The following is a 25044-nucleotide window of genomic DNA, read 5'->3' on the forward strand; positions in this document are numbered from 1 at the left end:
CTCCTCACAGTGCCAGGAGCAAAAGGGGGGATTCAAAAAGCTTCAAAAGTTACTGGAACAAATGGAGGTGACCGTGTTTGACAACGACCTGAACGAGCAGGTGCCCTTGCTAGGGTTGGAAACCGGAGAAACCCGAGCAACATTACTAATTCAAGGCTCCATTATTTGAAAAGTCACGGCCTTTTCCTCTTTCAAGCCAGCACTTACCGAGAGTTCTGGGCTCAGGCATGCATCAACAAGATCTGCAGGTGTTCAGTGGTCTAAAAACTAGTTGCATCTAACTGAGGCTTTCTCTGGTGTGCAATTAAAGGAATGAAAAAGAATAATCACCAAGGACGCTTTGAAGAGAAAGTAAGAAGATCTCTGGAGTACTTTGTGGGTACAATAAATAAATATTTATGAATTTGTCTGATCTTGGGGATCTCTAGAAGCTCTTGAAATGAGTGTAATGTGCATTAATTACTTCTCAAGAAAGCTACAGCTAGACTGTGGATGCTCCTTCCCACTTTCACAGAAGCTGCTTGTAACCCTTGCTCCTGGCTCCAGGCACCACCCCAACCCTGCCCACCTCCTCCCACCTCCTCCCAGATTCTCTTACCTTCTACTTCATTCAGCCCATCAAGCAGGAGCACCTTCGAGTCCTTCCTGTCAGCCTCAAAACATCTTTCTTTACCCATTTTTATTTCATTTCTTGTCTTCTCAGAGGATAAAATGGCTAATTCCTCCACCCACATCCTTGATCCAATTTTCAACATTAGAACATTATTTCAGCATTATTGCATCTTTTATCCCACCTCTCTTCACTCTCCTTGACCTCAACCTCTGAACAGCCTCTGCATCACCTACCCCTCCAAAGTTTTTCTCCACAACCATGTTGCCGTTTCTTGCCTTCCCTTCCCCACCCAACTTCCCTGCCTCCCTAACTCCTCAGCTCCCCAGGATCTGCTTCAGCCTTCACGAAAGTGCTGTGGTATTGCCTTGAAAATGTCTCTCACCCCCTCTTATGACCAAATCTAACAGCTTCCTTTAATTTCTAACCCACCGGAGATCTCTGTAACACAGGACACTCCCGGCCACCCTTCTCTTTGACCCCTGTTCTGCTTTCATATGCTTTATCCTGGTGCTCTTCATGGCCAGGTCCTTGTTCTCTGCCTCTGACTGCCTGATAAATGTAGGGATTCCTCACCACACTCAACTTCTGCCATCCCCTAATCAAGTCTCACTCTCTGAAGGTCCTAAACTACACATGGCTGTTTGCATCATATTTTGGTATACAGCTACTAGAAGCCAGTGGAAAGGGCTCAAGAGTCTGAGACGCCAAAATCACTCAAGGCCTCTGCCTCTGTTCATAGCTCCATGTTAAGCCTCAAGAAAGCATCAGATCAATTGCCAGACATATCACATTGCATTCTGGAGTGAGTACCCAGAGGCAAAGAGAAATCAATAAATGACACCTGAAAATATAAAACAATCAAATGCAGGTTGCCCAAAGCATTGCATTAATGCAAGGAAGTTTAAAGTTTTCCTTACACATGAGAAAGTATCCCAATCTGAAAGTTGGACTCCCTCTTTTTGTTTACAACCTGTATGCATCCCTTATTCATTCATCCATGGTTTAAAAAGTCATACTGAACACCCAATCCTATGAATAGATTCATTCCAAAACGACAAACTAAGTGATCCCATGTTAATATATTCATGCAAACCTCCCATCCCAACTCTCTCACTTACAAGCCCTATCAGAAGGCCACTTAAATATGCTCTGAAATCCTGCTCTAAAGTCAATCCAATCTGGCTTTTATTAAACCAACCAGAAAAGAAAAATAAACTCCTAAAACCTGGGAAATACTTCTGTCTTGAAAGGCTTGAAGTCAAAATCTCTTTATAGGAGAGACTTCTTTGGGAGAGCTCAAAATGAGTAATGATGTGCAGGGAAAGAAGCCAGAAACCAGGGCAAAAAGGGCGTGAGAATTAATACCTGTGTTTTGATTTACAATCCGAAAAGTATAGTTCCTGAGAACAGACCACAGAACTCGGGCATGATGGGCTACAAGTGGCCAGTCCCACTGGGTACCACCTGTAAGCAAGCTTCAGGCTCAGGCCTGGGAGCCACTGAGATCTTCTGCCCAGAAGAGGGGCTGAATGTGGTTCAGACAAGAAGCTTGAGGTTTTATTTTTTGAATACAAAGTGAGCCATGGCAGAAAATATGAAAAACACTTTTACTAAGTATAAGTAAACAAAAACCACCCTAAGTAGCCCTCTCAGAGTAAATAACTACTAATATTGACATTTTTATCTTAGTTCTTTTTCTGTATTAATTTTACATACATATCTCTTTACATAGATGAGATTATATTAAATGTTGTCACTTAATATCTTTTTTTAACTCAATACCATCAGCATTTCTACATATCATTAGGAACTCTTTATAAACATCATTTTAGGGACTGCATAATATCCCAGTTTTAAATAAATAAACAGGAAATTTACCATTTTTCTTATATAGTTGATCCTTGAAAAACCAAGGGTTAGGGGTGCTGACCTCTGCGCAGTCAAAAATCTGTGTACAACTTTCAACTCCCCAAAAACTTAACTACTAATAGCCTACTATTGACTGGAAGCCTTAAATAGGTGACTGTAATAAGTTAATCAATTAACAAATATTCTGCATGTTATATGCATTACATACTGTATTTTTACAATAAAGTAACCTAGAGAAAAGAAAATGTTAAGAAATCATAAGAAATGGAGAGCCTGGGTGGCTCAGTAGGTTAAGCATCTGCCTGCAGCTCCAGTCACGATCTCATGGTTTGTGGGTTCAAGCCCCGCATCAGGCTCTCTATTGTCAGTACAGAGCCTGCTTCTGACCCTCTGTTCCCCTCTCTCTGCTTCTCCTCCACTCTCTCTCTCTCAAAAAGAAAAGAAAAGAAAAGAAAAGAAAAGAAAAGAAAAGAAAAGAAAAGAAAAGAAAATCATAAGAAAAAACATATTCACAGTACTGTACTGTATTTATACAACAACAAAAAAATCCACATATAAGTGGACCCGCAGAGTTCAAACCTCTGTTGTTCAAGAGTCAACTGTACTTGAACATTTACTTCCAATTTGTCCACTTTCATAATGAAGGCCCAGATAAGACCTTTGTGCATTTTAGATTAGTTCCCCAAAGACGTTATCAAGGATGCAATTCATATTATTATTACAGCTTATATTTATTGAGCTCTGAATATATATCGAGTACTATACTAATTATTATAAATGCATAATCTCATTTGCAAAAATAAAGTAGGTGGTATTATTATCCCCATTTTAAAGATGAGGAAATGGAGACTCAGAGGTTGATTTGCTCACACATGTCATCTTCACACTGACTCTAGAGCATGTACTTTTAACCACTACAGGCATGAAAAACATGTAAAATTCTTAATAGGTGTTACAAATTCCATTCCAGAAAGTTTGTATCATATTACATTTCCAAGAGCCACTCATAAGACTGTTCCATCATAACTCTGCCTGCACTAAGGAACTGAAAAATAATAAGGCAATCTTGTTTAATCTGGTTGGTGAAAACTGCTATTACATCATTGGTTTCATTTATATTTCTTTTATTATAAGTGAGTCTGAGCATTAAAAAATCTTTCAAACAATAAAAATGTTTAAATGCCTACTGTAGGCATGGAGCTTTCATTATGGTGGGGAAAAAAACAACCCTGGATATATAATTATAGTTGAGTGTGAAATATGTGTAATCAAACAATAATTTGATATATCAACCAATGAGTTCTTTTCTCATTCACTGCAAGTAACTATCCCCATTGAACCAGGAAGCATGGACCATCATGTACTCCCAGAGAAAGTTATCAGAATCAAATCCCAGAGAAAGTTATCAGAATCAAATCTACAAAGATACCAAATTCCCAGAGTCCAGGGAACAGATGAAAGATGGAAGAAAAAAACAAAACTTTGAAGTGCATTGGAGCTAACAGACCCAGGCCCTCCACCACCAATACAACCCCTGCATTCTTCACTTCTGTACCCAAGCCCAGAAAAATGCTTCAGTCCGGAGAGGAAGAAGGGGCAGAGGCAGAAAGACCATTCACTTTACCCTTGCCTTCCACTCCCACAGAATAGGTTGGAGGCAGCCAAGTGGAATATTCAAGAATCCAACAGTAAAGTGGACTTGGACTGTGCTTCTTGCCTTAAGGAGGGTTTTTCTCCAAATTGAGACCTGCGTCGGAGGGCAGTAGAGATGATGGCACCGTGGGATGAGCAATGATAGAGTGTATGGCAAACACTGAGAGGCAGTACTGCCAGAAGACTGTTAAACATTTTGTAAAATGCTAACAGGCTAAGTACCAGGGTGCCATATAAATCTATAATAGGGGTCCTGATCCAGGCCAGGAGATGGGAAGGCCTCCTAGAGAAGGTGGAGCCATGAACCCCTAGTGAGGGTAAGCTGGACAGGATGAGAAACAGTCCGAAGAAGAGGAAAAACTTAGGCCAAAACCCAGCAGCCCAACAGAACAGGATGCCTTCAAGGAACTGAGAAAAGTTCAATATGGCTGGATCTTGAAGAACACACAAAAGAACCACTTAGGACCTGGCTGTACCAGTTTTAGAATACCACATAAGTCATGGAAAGGAATATGTATTTTATTTCAAAGGCAATCAGGAATGGGTGTGTGCATGTGCGTGTGCATGTGTGTGTGTGTGTGTGTGTGTGTGTGTGTGTGTGTGTGTGTGTATTCATTACCAGTCTATTTACAGAGTTCTCTGTGTTTTTTATTACAGATTTAAATGAGAAATTGTTATATGGAAGGTAACTAGTGTTGAGAGAAGACATGAGAACCATAGCAAAGAACCAACAATCTAAGAAAACTCAGGCATACAGCAGCTCTCAATATGAACCTTTCTGGGGGGAGGGACCAAGGTCCCTGCTGTTCTTTCACCTCCTCCCCTCCATTACATCTAGAAGACTTTCTCTGTTAATAACATTCCACTGTTGAACTGTTCTCATGAGGCTTGTGCTGGACTAGGCATAATAAGAATATAAAAAATACTATAACATAAGTACATGAAAGCTATCTTGACCAGGAATGAAGATCTTGGATTTCTTTTGAGAAGGAAGGCCAACGTGCCAGTGGTTTGTCTCTCAGGCATGCCCTGGGAAGACCTTTCTGCAAAATGTCAGCTTCTAAAATACCTTTAAAAATTAAAACAAAGTAGAATTTGACCAAATCAGTAGTACCTAGTGGGTAGTCCCTACCTATTTGTTGAAAGAAAGAAAAAAAAAAAGATTATTGGAGTTAAAATACTAACAGGTTGTAGGGGATTTGGAGGCTCATGAAAAAGGCTCATCCTGGTTTTCAAAATCCACTTCAGGCCAAGAGGAAAAGGGTGCCACTTGGCTCTATGTGTGTGACAATTTACAACTGCCTTGTTGGTTGAATTTGAGATAATGAAAAGATAAATGTCCCCACAGCCAGCCAAATGTATTAATTATACACTGTAAACATAATCAAGAGGTGGTGTGAGCCCCATATCCAGGCACTGCAGCAGATGACCATGTGTCCCGGGAAACTACTCTGACACCCGTCACTTCACGTGTAGGAAAATCTATAGGCATATTTTCTAAGAATTAAGCTAATTTAGAGGCAACTCTTGCATTCTTCCTGGTAGGTGGTGACCATCTGACAAATCCTAACTCAGATCCTTGCTGGACCCACACTGTAGGAACATAACTACTGTCAGAAATTGTGTCCTCAAAATGGCAGCCGTATTCTCAGGCCAACAAACCAGAGTGAGTTCCCCTATAATCCTCCTCACCCCACCTTCCCTGCCCATTCCTCTCCCTGCAGGTGACATTTGGAACAATTTCACAGGATTCACTAGAGGAAGTTTATACTGTCACAGCTTAATTTGAACCAGGGCTGCAGTTACTATAATAGGGGAATGGAGTTTCCAACCCACCAATCTAGCAACCTCTGCAAGGATTAACGTCCCATCCTAAAAGCCCCATCTGTGAAGTAAGGCATTTGCATCTGACCTTGCTGTCTGTAATCAAAAAAGGAGGCTAACCTCAAATATGTCTAAATGGTGAGTGTGTATCCATTAATTGCTTAAAAGCAGCTCCTATTCCGGAGGCCGTCTCTCCAGGTCCTAGCAATGCTCCTCAGTAAGTAAATCTTTATTTGTCACGATTTCAATTACAGTGAAGAGTCTTTAAATATGACTCATTAAGGGTGACAAAGAAAGAAGAGAGACCCGGGATACATTTATGCGTAGCCTGTTTCAGATTACTGGTGTAGAATAAGCATGTGGTACAGGGCAGGGCAGATGAAATTCCAGCTGTTTGTATGTGTGCCTGCTTGCTACCGAACCCAGTGAATGAGCACTTTAAACAAACAAATTAATGAACACATTACAAGGGAGACTGGAAAGGGAGTATTAGCTCGGGCTGAAATAAATACATTTCTTCTTTTTAAGCAAGCGGAGGATTCCATTTGTTCCCTAAATATGCACAGCATGCAGACATGCTAAAAATTTTAATATACAAAAAAAATATTTTGACTCAGCAGCTGCAATATCCTCTAATATGTCACCCTGCAGCTGTAGGGAAATTACATGTGGTCATCACTGTGTGATGCTTTCTTCAAATCACAAAGGCTCTGCTTCGAGGATCAGTGAGGATTACCCACAATCATGATGGATGGAAGCACACGGCAGTGAAATGACTTATTTTACGTCTTTGGAGCGAAGTCAAAAAAGCTTGAAGATATTAAAGTAAATGCATACTGTCAAAGCAATGGCTTTGGATGTTGGTTTTATGGGGCAGTGACTCCTTAGCTGATAAATAATGACCTATAAAGACAAATTTAGACACACAGTGAGTTTTTAATAATGTCCTGTCAGTCGATTAGGTTCTTAATGCAACCACATTAAATGTGTTTGGAAGCGGTTAAAATAATCAGCACTTGTGGCTGTTCCTCATCATGTGAAACAGAAGTGATTTCTTGCCAGAACTTGGGGCCCTTAAAGTGCGTATAGAATTTGAATTCAGATGCCACCTTTAAAATTGACGAGGTACTACTTGTGAGATAGTACAGAAGAAATCCACAAAATAACATACAGATGGCGGAAGGGAAAAAAGCACCCTCTCTTTCCCCACAGATTGCTTTGTCCTAGCCCACCCGTGAGTGAGCTCTTACAAACCCTGTGTTCTTTTTGTAGCAGCGAGAGGCAGTGCCAGATGGACGGAGCACAGCTCTCTGCTCAGTTCTGGTGCCAGTTCTCGCTGCCAACAAGGGGTCATGAGAACCACTCCTCCGTGTATGACGATGCCTCCTACCTAGCCTTCCAAAAGCTCATGCTTTGCTCTTGGTTTACCTCCCCAACAAGAAAACGTTCACTTCAATGAACATTTATGGAATGTGAGTTGGGTGTGAGGCACTGTGGAAGTTACCTCAGGAGACAGAGCATTGAGTCAGATGCTGCATCTTCCCTTGAGATGCTCACGACAGGGTCTACTTTAGGAAAGCCACACCTGAAATGCAACATATATTTAAGGGGGACCAGAGAATATTTTATCCAAAGAGAATAGGAAGGACTTGAACTTGGTGAGATGCAGCAGTGATTGGAATGTGCAATAGGGCAGGGGGCAAGCAGGGTAACTCAACTGTTTTCGAATTACCCTGATTGAAAAATCAGTAGTGGGTGGACAGGAAATTCAGCAGATGGAAGAAATGGACCTGGTAGATTAAGGGAGATGAAGATGGGTAGTTTCCTTTGGAGGTTTTGAGTATGGTGCTCCTGTGCAGTAGTTGTCCAGGAGGTAGACATGTAAAACTGAGGGCCTGGAAATGGCCATCACGTGTGCACTAAACATGGGCTCCGAGGAGAAAACAAAAATGAGGACTGGATTGAGGCTGGGAGGGATGCTGCGGTCCCAGAGGAAAGGGGCTGGGGGATGAGGGGAGGGAGGGAAGGAGGGGGGGAAATGAGTAACAAGAAGAGGAAATAACTGCCTGGAAAGACCAGTTCACAAGGGTGATGCACAGACAGGCTCCAGGCCACAGATGGAGGAGCCAGGGTGAGGGGGACTCCTTTCTCGGAGAAAGTAAGGAAAAAGAAGTATCTAAAAGAAGATGCAGAGACACTTGAGGAGAAACGTGAGGGAGAGTTTTTGTTGTTGTTTTTATCAGATCATGTTATTCTTTTGAATGAGAAAGAAAGCAGAGATGTAAACCAATCTGAGTGAGATTGGAGTTGAGGGAAAGTGGGGACAGTGCGCAAGAAAAGGCCAGGGTGGGCAGGATGACAAAACACCAAAGGGAGCTCCAAATAGTACAGTTGCTGAGAAGCAGAGAAGGTCTTACTGGACAGAGGCTGGTGACATGTGCTCAGTGTGTACCCTCTGATGTGGCCCCCCTTCAATGCCCAGCTCTACTACTTCCTGGCTGTGAAACACTGACTAAATTGGCTAATGTCCCTAGTCTCAGTCTCCTGGGCTATAAAATGGAGATGCTACCAATCATAGGACTGACCTCGAAGGTTTGCAGTCAGGATTAAATGAGAGGATACACATGAGGAGCTGGCACATAGTAAATGCTGAAAAATGTTGGCCACTATTTTTAAATTAAAAAAAATTTTTTTTAAGTTTATTTAGTTTTTAAAAGAGAGAGAGGGGGTGGGGGAAGGATAGAGAGAGAGGTAGACACAGAATCCAAAGCAGGCTCCAAGCTCTGAGCTGTCAGCACAGAGCCTGACATGGGGCTTGAACTCATGAGCTAAAGTCAGATGCTCAACCGATTGAGCCACCCAGGCACCCCACTTAAATTTTTTTTAATGTTTATTTTATTCTATTCTATTCTATTCTATTCTATTCTATTCTATTCTATTCTGTTTATTTATTTTGAGAGAGAGAGAGACAGAGACAGAGTATGAGCCGGGGAAGGGCAGAGAGAGAGGGAGACACAGGATCCGAAGCAGGCTCCAGGCTCTGAGCTGTCCACACAGAGCCCAACGCAGGGCTTGAACTCATGGACTGTGAGATTGTGACCTGAGCTGAAGTTGGCACTCAACCGACTGAGGCACCCAGGCGCCCCCATTGGCCACTATTCTTTATCCACTGTAGGCCCAGTCAGAACTGACACTGGTACTGATGGTCACGCCTACATCTAAATCACTGTTTTTGCCTATAGCATGTAAACCACAGAGATTTACATGTGTGTAAGAAACATGGCTAAGTGCAGCCTTAGCAATCTTGCTATCTTTAGTACTGAGAGGATGACCTGTGGGTCTAAATTCAGTTGTGTTCTTTGAGCAAGACTGTGGCCTGCAGTTCTTATGAAGACAACAACAGTCCTGATTTCATCGGGAGCCCTGCCAAGTAGAAGGTTTTTAAGTAAGGTCTTTCTGTTATTACTAAATCCAGGTAAGATATTATTTAGTAGAAGTCACATGAAGGAGAATATACAAGTTCTTCCTTTTTTTTTTTTTTTTTTTTTTTTTTAATTTAGGAAGGCCCCAATTTAAGCATAGGTCATGTTCTTTTTTTTTTTTTTCTGGAAGGAAAAGTAAAGAAGAGAAACACCTTGAAATATTCAATCATCCTTCAACAGACAGGGTGGTCTCTTAAAACACAAATTGGGAGAACAAGGGAGAGACAATCACTGAAAGTTCTGGAGAGAGACTGGATATGCAATTCATAGTTCAAGCAATAGGAGATAGGCTGACAAGATGAGGAATAAGAAAAGAAAGTGAATTGCCAAAGAAGAAGATAAGGAAAATAAAGCAGCAAGTGTTTAAAGAAAAAAAAAAGATACTAGAAAATTGAAAAAATATAGAGATAGAAGAATTGGACCAGATGGAATGAAGTGGAAGGCGAACAAGAAAGAGATAAGAAGCAAAAAATGGGTCACACTAAGAAGAAAGACCCTTGACATAATTACCATGTGAAGCATTAGAAGGGATTATCGTAATCATTAGGGCGCCAGATTCGAGTCATGTATTTACACAGCATTTCTTGATCATCATCTATGTGCCAGTACAGTGATGACTGCACTGAGAATTCCCACAGAATAAGAGTTCCCACCTCTACAGCAAGGTTTCCTGGACGATCAAATGAAAAGATAAATGAGAAAATGTTTTGAAAAGTATAAAACTCCAGAAACACACCAATGTTACTATTAACAATAACTTGAGAAACAGACCTAGTCCCAGCTGAAACCCTGCATCTCATACTTAACCCCTGATGGCCCAGGCAGTAAATCCACCCCCTGCTGGTTACTGCCCAGCTCTACGATAGGAAATGGCCACTCAAATTAAGGAAAACAAACATAATGGAACACCAGTTAGCCATTACAAATGATGATAATGTGGATTCTTCCAATATTTGCCAACACACAGAAATACATAAATTAAAGTGATATTTAAGAGAAATGAACAAAGAAATACATAGGTGCTGACTACAACTATAAAAAAATGCAACGTATCCACTGAAAAAGATTAAAGTAAGGGGCGCCTGGGTGGCTCAGTCAGCTCAGGTCATGATATCTTGGTTCGTGAGTTTGAGCCCCGCACTGGGCTCTCTGCTGTCAGCACAGAGCCAGCTTTAGACCCTCTGTCCCCCATCTCTCTCCCTCTCTTGCACTATTGCAATCTCTCAAAAATAAATAAACATTTAAAGCAAATGCAGAATGCGGGGCACCTGAGTGGCTCATTCGGTTGAGTGTCCAAATTCATCTCAGGTCATGATTTCACGGTTCATGCCTCACACTGGGCTTGCTACTGTGAGCTTGTCAGCTCAGAGCCCACTTCAGATCCTCTGTCCCCCTCTCTCTGACCCTCCCCAACTTGTGCTTTTCAAAAATGAGTAAATAAATATTTAAAAAAATAAATGCAGAATGATATAAATTATTAAATTTCAGTGTGCATTAATGTTTTTCTTTAAAGTGTATGTATTTATAAGAATATATACAATAAGAGTACGTGGCACTCTAAACAGCTTCCTTAGCTTTGAAACAGACAAGGAAGTTCTTGGAACATTCCCCAACAATGCTCTCTATCGCATCCTGTTACGCCAGTCCCTTTTAATCCACCTTTTAATCCACTAATCAAAAAATTGTTCTTGAGTCCCTATTGTTGTAAAACTATATTTAGCACCGTAGAGTACAACAAAATGGTTAAACATGTAGATTTTGGAATCATACTAAGTTCAAATCTTGGCCCTGTCTTCCTACTTTTGTCATTTTGAACAAATTAGTTACCTTTCTGTGTTTCAGTTTCTTCAAATGTAACAGTAGTATTACTTTGGAGGATCATTGTTAATATTAAATGGCAAAATGCATTCAAAGCAATTAGCACAATGCATGTCACATAAGAAGCCCTCAGAACAGTCACCTATTATTAGATACCACGAAAAGATCACTCACAGGAAACGTGAGCTAGTCAATGCCAAGTACTAGGTAACTGGTAGAAACAATCAGCCCACCAGGAATTAAAACTGGGTCATGCCAAGAGGAAGCTGGTCCTAGAAAGGATGGAATCATGGGGAATAGATGGACAGGATTTTGATGATCAAAATAAGGTAGTAACTGCTACATGTTTATAGTGTGTTTCTCTCACCTTCCTTTCAGTTTGTAGTTGCAGGAGCAGTTACAGCAAGATGTAGGGCAGTGCTAACGCACCTGCCCCACATGCAGAAGCTGGTGTCAAACAAGAACTGGCTCTCACCTCTGGCTTCAAGCCATGGTGCATGGAGGCAGAGAGCCGGCACACTGGCTCACACAGGGCTTCTTCCCAGCTCCTTAATTATGTTCCACTTGAACTTGGGTTTTCATTGCTCGATGTTGGAGTTGTATCAGCTTATTCTAAAACAGGCATTTGTTGCTCCTTTAATTTGTGCGTTTTAACATTTCACCATTTTTTTAGGGCTCCCATCTTTCAGAAATGATGACAATAAATGGGGGAAATCATGGAGGGACTCAAAAGTTTTTCTTTTTATGATTTGGAAGAAAGATGTTAACAGGGCTTCTAATCAGTCCACAAATGGCTTCAGTCAGGTTCAGAGAGCAAATACTCCTCAGACCTAACACTGGAAGATGATTATTGATTGCTCTTTGGTGCTCTTCAACAAGCAAGAGAGTGGCAAACCTGAGCACTCTTGGTGACCTTCTGCTTGCCCAGAGGACAGAAGGAGGAAGGAAGGAAGGAAGGAAGGAAGGAAGGAAGGAAGGAAGGAAGGAAGAAAGGAGGGAAAGGAAATCCATAATCTGAGTATTGGTTCATTATTTCACTTTACCTTTAGGAAGTGCCAATAAATTGTCAAATATGTTAAAATCATTGCAGGACTTCCCAAAGACTGTTCTGCAAAACACTCATTAGCTCTGAGAGGCTATAACAAATAAAGGGGAGGGGTCTGCAATGAAATGTGTGAGAAATGGTGTCCAGTCTCCTTCATTTTAGAAATTCACAATGCACATCTGCTTTTTTAAGGTTCTAAGAAATTCTGCAATAAAGAATAGTGCTTCACTTTATTTAACTGAGAGTTTCCCAAATTCACTTAGCCAGAAGTCTTTTTTTGCATGCAATACCTATTAACCATTGTTTAAAACTTGAGTCCCATGGAAAACAATATGAAAATGCTCAGAATAATATTTCTTTACTGACACTTGTCTTCTTTTGCTTACATTCTGTCATTACTGCCTAAACAAACAAAATTCAATCCCCCAGAATTGTACAACCCTAACAAATCAGCTGTTTATAATTTTCCAGGTCTCCCCCTCTCCATATTATTCTCAGTATTATCTCCTCTTCCATGTAAGAACTCAAATGTATAGCCATCCCATCAGGCATTCCACAAAACCCACAGCATTTTTTTAATGCTTCTGCATTTGGATATTGTCCCCTCATGTTTTCTTTTTAATTTTCACCATCTTCTATGAACAGGGGAAAAGGTTTTAGCTGAGAAAGACAAGTGGAGAAGGCACCTCAAGCTTTGAAATTTGGGAGAATGTTGTTTACATGTGGGCAAAATGTAAACAACAACAAAAATCTATGATGAAAAAGCCTGTTTCCATAGCACTGAACCATGCCTGCTGCAATTTGTCCACTCTTGCCTCTCACCTCAGTTCATTTATCTTTGTTGAAAACCTTCAGCCCTGGTGTAAATCTCACAAACTATATATTTGCTTTGATAAGCTTGCAGGGGGGAAAAAAACAAAAAAAAACCCACACATATGACATCTCCATATGTGATAACACATTGAGGTTTTGGACCTGTTCCCAGGATGTGTTTATTCTTGTCTGTGTGATAGATTAGATGTAATTTTCTTTCTTAAACAGCTAAGTGCAATTAAGAGGTCTCTGATGATGATCTTAGGTACAGCTCAGATAGAGAATAAATCCTGTGAGTAAATCCTACCACCCTGCCAAGCTCACACATGATAGAGGGAACAGAGAGGGTTCTTCTCCAGGGGCTAGAATTTCCCAACGATGGTAACATGCATTTCACTGATGGCACTGCATGGGGAGGATTATCTTCTGCTTTGTCTATCATCACAGAGCTCTCCCTAACACCTTTCTGAGTTTAGATAAAAGTCCTTGAAATGTTCCAGAGGTAAACTATGACCTGACTAAAGCCACACTTGAGTTCAAAAAAATGTTCTAGGAATTTAGGTTCAGGGTAAAATAAAAATAGCAGATGAGCTCCTAGTGGCTACAGAAAGAAACGGGTGTTCATTTAAACCTTCCACCTCCTCATGGACAGCTACTCCTAGATGTCCAATGATCACCCCAAATTCAACTTGTCCAGTTCAAACCCCTTGTCTTCCATTTCCTGCCCTTAGTAAACGGTACTCCCACTCCTCAAATTTATTTGCCCAGAAACCTTGAAAATCATCCCCCAAATTCCCTCTCCCTTAGTCTCCAGGGCTGAGATATTGCTGACTTCTCGATTGCTTCTATTAGGTTGAACCATATAAACTTGCCACTATTTGATCATTTGTGCACAAAACCCAGCAATCTCACACAGGTCGACCTAATATATATTTAATTCTTAGTGAAGCCATACCCCCTTGTCTTCATCCCCTCAGCGATTTTCTCATTAAAGGGCTTCCTCTCTGATCTGACTTCTTACAACTACCTCTTAAGATCCTTTTGCCCCAGTCTTGTCTTCTACACAATCTTTGGTGGATCTTTCTCTTCACAGAAATGCAACCACGACCTTCCCCTCCCTAGAAACTTCCAAGAGACCCCCACAGCCTTGATGACAAAGTATATTCTCCTTAAACATAACATACGAGGCCTTCCTGACTGGCCCTGTTTCCTTCTGCTTCAGGTACCATGACTGCCACACTCAGGGCTGACATTCTGCTTAATTCTTTGTTGGTGCCCGAACAGATCATAGTCTTTGGCCCATTTTCTGGAATGTTCTCCCCTCCAAGTCTCCAAACCCCTCTAATTCTCACTCATCTTTCAAAATCATCTCAGTTATGGTGTGCTCTGGAAAGCCTTTACTACCCACCCTCCCCCACACCCAGTGTGGGTTAGGGTCCTGCCCCACAGATTTGCCTCCTCTCCATAGCAACATCATATTCAAACATATGTCCTTCGTTCACTCTGCTGTACTCTTCCTGAATACAAGCACCATATCTTATTCACGTGGGCATCCCCAGGGCCCAGCATGGTGCCTGGCATGGAGTGTATGTCTAAAAAATGTTTGATGAAGCTGTAAATGAAGGAATTCATTACGGTGCTACAGAGAGAAGTGTGAAGACTATGGAAAGGATATATATTTCTTGAAAAAGCAAACTTTGGGGTCAGTGCACTCCTTGAAAAGATCAACAATTGAAATTACTGGTCAAATTATTCTGTAACAAGCACTGACACACCAGTATCTATTCAACAAAGGATTTCTAAGCACCACACAATGGTTACCTTACTGAAAAACTTTCACTTACTATACCCAATTCCTAGGACAGACAAGGTTTGTCCCGTGCAGCCTATTTTAGTGGGGACTGTTCTTCTAGGGCTGAGGATTTCCAGAGTCATTTAACCTAGTCCCATGATTCTTTATTCTAATGGTCCCCTATTAGCCTTAAAAAATTTATGTGACTCCTAATAACCTAATTTATTATCAAAGAGGGCTCTGGACATTGGAGAGAACAGAACTCATTAAAAATTAAATTTTTCCAATTTCCTTACATAAACATTTACTTATAAAATATGTCCCAGCATAAAATTTTTAGGGTCCACGTACAGAATAGGTTGGAAATAGAAAAGTCATCATGAAGGTCCGCCCTTCTAACTCCTCTCTCTGACTATAATCTCTCCTTGCTCTAGTTTACCTTCCACAGCTTATAGGTGTCCTGCCCAGAGCACAACTTAGCCAAGGCACAGTCTTCTCCCAAACTCTCACGACTCTATTACCCACAAGATTCAGTTCAAACTTTCTGGCCTAGAACTCTGCATTCTCTAGACTCTGGTTCCAACTTAAATTTTCCAATCATTTCATCTAATGTGCCTTAATACAAATCTTGCTCTTCAGCCAGGTGGGACCACTCACTGGCCACAAATGGCCCACATGTTCTACCTTCTGGCCCGTCTCCTATGGAACCATACCCAGAAATCCTGCCTACCCTCCCTCTGCCTAACCAAATCCTAGCTATGACTCAGGAAGAATTTAGGTTCTCCCTTCTCTACAATGCTTTTCGCATCTTTTATGCCTCTGAACTCCTATAACCCATATTGCCTGTTGGTGTTATTATCCATAAGATTCTTTGTACTATTGTTAACTGCCAGTTGTGTTTTTGGTTCACCTCCTTAAGTAGCGTGCAAGATATTCATGTCCCCTCAAATGGCAACTCAGCACCTTGTGGGTTCTATGTAAATACTTACTAATGTACTGAAACCAGGAGAACCTCTTAGTTCTCATAGTAACTGCTCCTTTGTATCCTAAAGAAGCGGTTGCTGAACTCAAGCTCACAAACTATAATAACAGTCAGCCCCTGCCATCCCTAGATTCTTCTTCAAGGGTAGGCACTAATGTTTCCTACCTGCCCACTTCCCAAGTCAGCCGTGCCTATAGCTGGCAGTACTGGTAAGAGGCTCACACTCTGCAGCTGTGGGGTATCTCATGAGTCTCAAGCCTGGACTCTCCGAGCTTCCACTTTTCATTGCCCCTAAAATGTTTGCAGTCTTTACAATTATGTTTTTCCCTGAATACCAGCATCTTTTGGCTGTAGCCCTGCTGTTGACAGTTTAGTCTTCCTAGGATATAAATTCTGGACCCCAATGTCTAGCTATCAACTAAGGTCATCTGCAAAAAGGAATGGATCATCCAGGACCATGGCACAACCAGCCACACTTGGAGGGTTGTCATTAATTTGCTGTGCTCCCCCCCAAAATGGACACCTGAGGCATTAATGCTGTCCCAGACTAAATGTGTTTGCTCCATACTATGATCTAGATAATTGACCACACCTCATATCACTGCCCAAAGACAAGTCCTACAGACAGATCAACCTCAGCAGCATATATCCAACCAGATCTTAGCCTTTTCACCTTTCCCAGCAGCATCTCAGAATGCCTCCCAATCAAGCCAGTCAGAGATGTGACAAAAGCTGTTGCAGGCAAATCTCTTTAAGTTTCTCCTACAATTTGGAGAAATGGGTCAAGAAATATGTAATAACCCACTAGTCTATACATTCTTCTCTCTAGACCATAAGCTCTTTGAGGGCATGGTCATTGTCTCATTCACCTTTCCTTTTTTTTTTTCTTTTCTTTTTCTGTATTCTGGGCATCTGGCCATGAGTAGACACTCAAAGATATCTGTCATTTGAATGGATGTATGAACCCTAAACACAGTATGGCTTCTTCATCATTACCCAAATTCCAGGCTACTTTCCTAATATAGACCTTTTTTGAAACCTGAGTTCTAAAATGAGGAGGAAAAAAAAAAAATCCTATCTCCTGAGATAACTGATTTACTTTTAGGTTAATCTCCCTAAATTTTTGTGCCTAGGGTTGATGGCAAAAGTTCTCCACAGCAAGACGCAGAAGATAATGTAGACAAGAGGGAGAATCTTCAGAGTGACTGAAGAAATGTGTTCCTATCTTAAGCTGAAGTGCACCACATAAGGTGCTATTATCATCACTTCAATCTTCATGAATATAAGGTTCCAAGTTTTTTCAGCAGTTTCAAGAGTGTTATTAGAAGATTCCTTTTAAATCTACAAATATTTACTAAATGTCTGATAGGAAGCAGTGAAGTAAGTTCCCGGACATGAGACAAATGCCTCCCAAAAAATAGCTCTTCATCTGATGACAAAGGACAAATATGAAGAGACCCTTTTTTTTTTTTTTAAGTAGCCTCCACGCCCAGGATGGAGCCCAACGCAGGGCTTGAACTCACGACCCTGAGATCAAGACCTGAGCTGAGATCAATGTGGGATGCTTAACCTATTGAGCCACCCAGGCTCCCCCAGATACAAGACAGGCTTCTTGAGCCTGGTATGGAGAACCCCAGTCTTTGGCTTGTGATTTTCAGGACTCTGAAGGAGCTCTCACTCACCAGTGCAGTACCCCACCAGGTTGAGGAATTGTTCTTCTTTACAGCTGGTCCTGCAGCTCCCACCAGCAAGAGTGACATGAGGGTGACAGGAGATACAGTCAGAGTCCAATGGGCCATGGCACTGCCTGCAGGTGGGGTGGCATTCTGGGGAGAGAAATGAGAGCCAGGATTGGAATGAGCCACTCACCATGTAAACACATGAAACATTAATGCACTTCCACAAATTATAGCAAGAGCAGACTTCCGACACTAATCATCTTTCGAAGATTCCTAAGCAAGCCTGGCATACGTCAGACCCGACCAAAAGATGACGTTTCTGCTGCCAATGAAAATGCTGTCCAAGGACAGAAGGTGGAATCTAGAACCATCAAAACTGGAGTAATTGGCTGCACATTCCAGAAGCCCCAGCAGGAATAGCCCCAATCTATAGAAGTAAGGAAGCTCATTCAGATCAAGGTCACAAAGCAGACAGGTGAGCGAGTGGCAAGACGTCCTCCCTCTCGTTAAAATACCTTGTGTGATTCAAAGAGCTAGACAGGGAAAGGAGGGTGACATTTTGCTTCTCAGAAATTCCTGGCAGGCAAAGGGGAGCCACACACAGCAAGGGACAGCAATACTTCTAACTAGAGTCAGATGCCAGCCACGCTCTCCCTTCAGGCCACAATTTGGATGCCTCCTGTTAGCAGCAATGCTTAATTAAAATACAAAAAAACAGAAAGCCCTCTTCCTGGAGGTTATCGTGAGCCAGGTTTGAAGTTCAATTCCTTAGACAAAACCATGTCAAAGCTATGTTTTCTCCCAGGGAAAGCTCAAATTACTCGGGGGGACTGCCCTGGAAACAAGTAAGTCGCAGGAGGTGTAGGCGGTAAAGATAAGGGCGAGGAGGAGTCAAAGAAGGCTGCAGCTGCAGTCGCATTGATGCTGCCAAGGCAGGCAGCAGGAGATTTAAGGATTTCTCTGCCAAGGATGAGGAGGTCTAAGCGTGTCTGATTCCAAGAGGAGCAGAGGTGAGGGACCAGAGCTGGGCAGCGCTTGCGGGAACCGATGACAAAGATTTCCCTTCTGGCACAGAGCTGGTGGAAAGCACAGGCACAAATTTCGTGTATAGTCAACCACCTCTCACTTCTCATGGTGAGAAGCCAAGGGAAGATAAGGAGTTATATATAAAACAAACAGATAAATAAATAAGGCAAGCAAGTAAGAAGTGAGCTGCTGATTAGAAGGCTCGCATGAGCTATCATCACTCGTCATCCCTCCTACATTCCTGAGGCTCTTAACTTGGAAAACGCTTGTCCTAAAGATACTCGCATTCTCAGAATGATTTCTACCTCCCAGTTCTTCCTCCCCGCCAGATTTCCCGCCACCCGGGTGCCCTGCCAACTCGGGGCACCGTCCATCTGCTGGCTGCAAGCGGGCAGAGGCATAGACGGAGGAGAGTTAGAGCTACTCAGACTTGACCCCCCAACAATTTCACACACAGGACAGCCAGTGGGACCAGGGTGAGGGCACAAGAGGACAGACAACAGTTTTCAAGGACAACCCCAATGACGAGAAACCAGGAACATTCCCACTGAGCCTGATAGAGTGTTTAAAGTAGAGCAAACCCATCTAGGGCCTAGAGAGATTAGAAAGGTATTTGAAAAAAGAAAATTCCAGAAGAAATATAATACTGATCCTCAGTCTAGATTTGCATTTACATTGGATTTCCTCTTTGGAGTTTGAGGCTAGATGAACCTGGCAAGCATAAACTTATTTTAAAAATATTTTGTGCACTGGGGCGCCTGGGTGGCTCAGTCAGTTAAGTGTCTGATTCTTGATTTCAGCTCAGGTCATAATCTCACAGTTGTGAGATTGAGCCCTGTGTAAGGCTCTGTGCTGACAGTGTAGAGCCTGCTTGGGATTCTCTTTGTTTCCCTCTCTCTCTGCCCCTCCCCTGCTCATGAGCACATGTTCTCACTCTCTGTCTCTCAAAATAAATAAATAAACATTTAAAAATATTTTGTGCACTTATTATATGCTTTCTTAGGATAGTGCTAAGTATATAGTAAGGACATGTGATACAATTTTATAACAAGCATATAAGCAGGTCTCAACAGTCTAATTTTAGAAACAAAATGGTAATCATGATAGGATGTATTTTGTCTTTTCTTCCATAGATACAAGAAAACACAGCGCTACAATAAGGTGCTTAAATTTTAGTATTTTGTCAATTCCAATAAAACCCTGAACTAATCTCAACCAGTAATTTCTAGGATCTCTGTCACTGAAATATAAAGGTGTTGTTAAAAACTTATTGGACCGACACACCAAAGAAGAAAATAAATATCTTGCTTTCATCTCTACTCTCTTAGGCTGTAGCCAGGGGAAGTGGAGCTGAGAACTCTAGAGTTAGAACCAAATGCCTGGTCCTACAGAGCCGCATTAGAACCTGGATGTAGTAGCTTCATGATCAACACCATCAAATCTACCCCTCCCTGTGTGCATAGGGCAAAGCTGACTCCAATTTTTTACTTCATCTGTATTTCCCTTATTGAAAGAATAGAACTTCACTTGTTCCCCTCACTCTATACCTTTACTCCTAACAAGTTCAAGATAAGGATGTACAGCCCAAACCTAGTGCCCTGGTATGACAAAAGTTTCAATGACAGAGTCTGGCTGCAATACAGAGACATAACCATGGCATAGGGAACATGCCCCGGCATGTTACATACTCACCTGTGCAACCGCCTTCCTGGTTAAAATATCCATCTGGGCACTGGGAGAGACACTGCCCATCCAACAGCACTTGAGAAGGCCAGCAGGCTGTGCAGTTAAGTGGGTTTTTCCCTGCACACCTGAAACAGGATTGGTGACAAGCTGGAAGAGAGATAAAGCAGAGGAGACAATCAAGAAAGCTGCCATATGACAAATTCGGTAGCTCTGTTTCTCCTGTTAACGTTCCTGGGTTGGAATAAGTTCTGCACATTCACTTAGTTTTTCCCAAGGACAGAGTACACATCTCACATACTTCTTTCTAAAGGCCATATCCTGCAAAGCAAGCATCTGTGGGACCCAGATTAAGTAAGGCACAAATGCCACGGAACAGAAATAACCATTTGCAGAGGCATACATTTCTTTTCTTCCCAAGTTCCATTCTCAGAGAATGTCAAAGAAAGACCAGAAAGCTGTAAAACAGGTCTCCTTCCCTCAGGACAGTTCCTCCTCCATCATTAAACAATGGGCTGCTTATCAGGCTGCTCAAATTATAGCAAACAGTGATAGAAGCTTTACTTACTCATTCACAAAAATTTATATGGTGCCTACTTTGATGGAGACTGAACATACACGGGTGAGAACTGTCCAACATTTTGAGCTGCTCAAACTAGCTGCATCAACAGACACACAAGCAAGGAACTAGAATGCAATTAATGGGAGGCAAAGTATAGTAGAGAGAGTAAGAGCATCACATCACAATTCTATGTGACCTTGACTAATTTATATAACTTCTCAAGGCTCCTACTTCCTCATGTATAAAATGAGAATATAAACTGCACATACTGCAGGGGGTGTTGTGGACATTAATTGGGTTTGATGCATGTAAAGTTCTTAGGATAGTGCTAAGTATATAGTAAGGACTTAATACATCTTGGCTGTAATCATTATCATTGAGTGCTATGTTGCAAGTAGGTATACATAGGTATACTTACTTTTTATTTTATACATAGGTATAAAAAGAAATGTAGAAGCAAAGAAGAAAGACATCTCTGCTTGCCTACATCAGACCTTTAAGAACAAAAGGGTTCTATAAGGAACTTATCAAACTCAACACCCAAAAAAACCAAATAATCCAGTGAGGAAATGGGCAGAAGACATGAATAGACACTTTTCCAGAGAAGACATCCATATGTTCTGGCTGACAGACACATGAAAAGATGCTCAACATCACTCATCCTCAGGGAAATACAAATCTAAACCACAATGAGATACCACCTCACACCTGTTAGCCTAAAATTAACAACACAGGAAACAACAGGTGTTGGCGAGAATGTGGAGAAAGAGGAACCCTCTTACACTGTTGGTGGGAATACAAACTGGTGCAGCCACTCTGGAAAATAGTATAGAGATTTCTCAAAAAGTTAAAAACAGAACTACCTCACAATCCAGAAACTGTACTACTAGGTATTGACTCAAAAGATAAAAATACTGATTCGAAGAAGTACAGGCACCCCAATGTTTATAACAGCATTATCAACAATAGCCAAACTATGGAAAGAGCCCAAATATCCATCAACTGATGAACGGATAGAGAAGATGTGGTATGTACGCACACACATACACAATGGAATATTACTCAGCTATCAAAAGGAATGAAGTCTTGTCATTTGCAATGATGTGGATGGAGCTAGAGTATATTATGCTAAATGAAATAAGTCAGTCAGAAAAAGACAAACACCATATGATTTCACTCATATGTGGAATTTAAGAAACAAAACAGATGAACATATGGGAAGGGGGGAAAAGAAAGAGGGAAACAAACCATTTGAGACTCTTAACGACAGAGAACAAACTGAGGGTTGATAGAGGGAGGTGGGTTGGGGGATGGGCTAAATGGGTGATGGGTATTAAGGAGGGCACTTGTGTTAAGCACTGGGTGTTGTATGTAAGTGATGAATCACTAAATTCTACTCCTGACAACAATATTACAGTATATGCTAACTAACTAGAATTTAAATAGAAATTTTAAAAACACCAAAAACCAAAACAACAGTGGACATGTTCCGTGAAAAGAAAAAAAAAAAAAAAAAGAATAAAGGCGATATTTGCATGAAGTCCCAAGGGTGGCCAGTGTATTAATCATGCCTTTTTACTTTCTGATACTTTGACATCTGGGGTCCTGCAAATCCTGGAGAGACTACCTTCCCAGGGCTAGTCAATTCCTAGAGATAGTAAATGACTATCATGGTAGAATGCTTTTCATATGCTAACTAGCCAGTCCCAAATCCACACACCATCACCTCCCCTATCACTCACACTGGGGCCACTATCCTCTTGCCCGTTGGAGACATTCCCTACACCCCAAAGCCCACTGAAGTTATTCAAATTAGCCAATCCTAAGCTGCTTACTCAGTCTCACTTGTACTTTCCCACAGAAACCACAATAAAGGTTCTTGCTTACATTTTCCCCTCACTCTTCTGCCTCTTGACCAACACTGGTGCTTCTGGGTGTGGCCCCTGTGGGCTCCCTCCTCTTAGAAACTGTGAGTAACACATTCTTTTCAATGGCAATTATCTCCTGATCTGTTGGCCTCATCACACCTGAATAATAATGAAACCTCTATTATGAAACAGCTAGTCATTCACCTCTAATCATTCATTTGTTATTGAGTCTCAAATAGGTCTAGGTGCTGGGGATATAATGGTGAGTAAGACAAAGACCTGATTCTTAGCCATGTGGATGATTTCAGGCCACCTGCCGCTGTCCATCCGGTGGACAAGATCCACAATTGCAGGGACACCACTCTGAGTCTCCTCTTTGGCCTCTCTGCTCCTTCTATCAAATAGCCAGACAGAGACCAGCAGCTTGGAAGAACCAAATGTGATTTTACACCAATGAAGTCTCCATTTCTACAAACCCGCTATAAAAACGCAACATACGTTTTGTAATGTATGCAAGGCTAATATAAGCTAGGATGTCCTGGTCCATCAGTACTGGTTGTTAAATATTAAACTGCTGATACATGGCTGACATACACTGCTGTTCTAAGTCTTCTAGTACTCCCTGCAGCCTTGACCCCACGCTAATATCCTGCCCTATCTATAAACCAACACCTAAAAGGTTTAACACCTCCACCAGGAGGCTTCCAGGACCCTGCTCCTGAACTAAGACCAATATCTATTTGGATTCGGCAGTACCTTGATTTACTGGTTAATAAATATTTGACTCTCATCTCTGGGTATACTGCAGAACTTTATACCTATTCAACAGTATTTACTACAATATGAAAAACAGAGCTAGAGCTCCAATTTTTAAAATAATTTCCTTTCTTATATTGCCTTGTAAACAACTCTATTAGCACAAATCACAGTAAGAATTTTCCCCCCAGTACTTTCAAAATCACTGAGAAAATATTTCCTTTTCAAAAAACAAAAAAAGAATAGGTAAGCAAATATTAAAAGGAAGGGTACACATTAGCCCATTATGCAAGACACGTTTAACACAAATGAACGAAGCGGCATGTAATCAAAAGTCAGGTGGCAATATTTCAAAAATCAGCTAAATTATACTGTCAACATAAAGCTTTCCGGGATGATTTGGGGAAGCAACATACTTCCACATATTTAAATATACCTACGACAATACCAATATGTTTATATTAGACTTTACAAGATTGCTAAGATCCCTAGCTCTTCTTCTTATACCTCCCTAATAAATAGGAAATCAAAGCATATCATTGTGGAACTGAAAACTAGGGAATATGAATTAATGCCTGTGAGCACACAACATATTTTATTTCATTCCATTTGGTCACAAAGTCAATGTGATAACCTGGCTCAATGTAAGTAAAGGTTATTTTTGAATTCATAAAACAGGAAAGCAAAGAGGACAAATAAGTTGAAAGATTGATGGGCCAAGAATTCCACAAGAAAGTCCCTTTGTCACCCACTAGATTTTAGAAATTTAAATATCACCACATCAAACCTTAGAGCTGGGGTCATTGGAAATGTTTAATAACCAAATGGATAATGAGCCTGTTAGTTGCCGAGGGGCACAGAGGGAAAAGGACATACTGGGTGGCCACCCTGTCAAAGGATTTTTTTTTCCTTTACAATGCTCTGTTTCTGTAAGTACAGGCATTTGTACCTTTAAAACAATCTCACAAAATTTCAATTCTGCACCAGTTTGGGAAATGTCTATACTCTTTCAGTGACTTTAATGAGGCTCTATCATTCTATGGAATCTGCTTTCATAGCAGGAGTTCTGGTTTGAAGTCTAAGATCCTTCAAGGAAGACTAACTCCATTATAGGGCATATATGGAAAAGATTTGAAAGAAGTTCTATGAATAATTTCCCCATGTACTACTACATTTTTAGAGAGTGACTTTCCAGTTGATGGCTAAGTATATTTCTGAAAAAGCATAACTGAGCAGCTTAAGCACTAAAAGTGTTGGCATTAAAACTGTCCTTAGATGATTGTAAAGTCCACTGAACCGGATTCCAGAAAAATATTACCTAAAACAATTAAAACATATCAATTTTTGTTCTGTTATATTCTACTCTCTTATTCTATTCTACCCTATCCCCTATTTAAATTTCAAACAACAAACATACTACTTTTTTTCTTTTCAGTGATATAAAAAGTGGTTCAGCATCCCTAATTTTATATCATATAAAATTTCCTGGCTTTTCATGTCAAAAACAATTTTTGAGGTAGACTTCTCTTGAATTATGATGTAAATATCAAAAATCCTCTAGGAAATACAGTAGGAGTCC

At 41.1% G+C, this 25044-nt stretch overlaps 1 protein-coding gene across 3 annotated transcripts in view; it reads right to left on the reverse strand.

Annotated features, from left to right (window-relative positions):
* The window catches only part of FRAS1 (Fraser extracellular matrix complex subunit 1), a 429297-nt gene that overhangs the window by 169245 nt on the left and 235008 nt on the right, over positions 1–25044 (reverse strand). For all 3 annotated transcript variants that reach the window (XM_042936116.1, XM_042936114.1, XM_042936117.1), the window contains exons 19-20: positions 20289–20429; positions 17574–17717 (exon numbers count right to left, since the gene is read on the reverse strand). In XM_042936116.1, the coding sequence (XP_042792050.1) occupies positions 17574–17717; positions 20289–20429 (285 nt within the window). The remainder of the gene's footprint in view (positions 1–17573; positions 17718–20288; positions 20430–25044) is intronic.

This window comes from Panthera leo, chromosome B1, assembly GCF_018350215.1.
Source record: "Panthera leo isolate Ple1 chromosome B1, P.leo_Ple1_pat1.1, whole genome shotgun sequence".
NCBI classification, from domain to species: Eukaryota; Metazoa; Chordata; class Mammalia; order Carnivora; family Felidae; genus Panthera; species Panthera leo.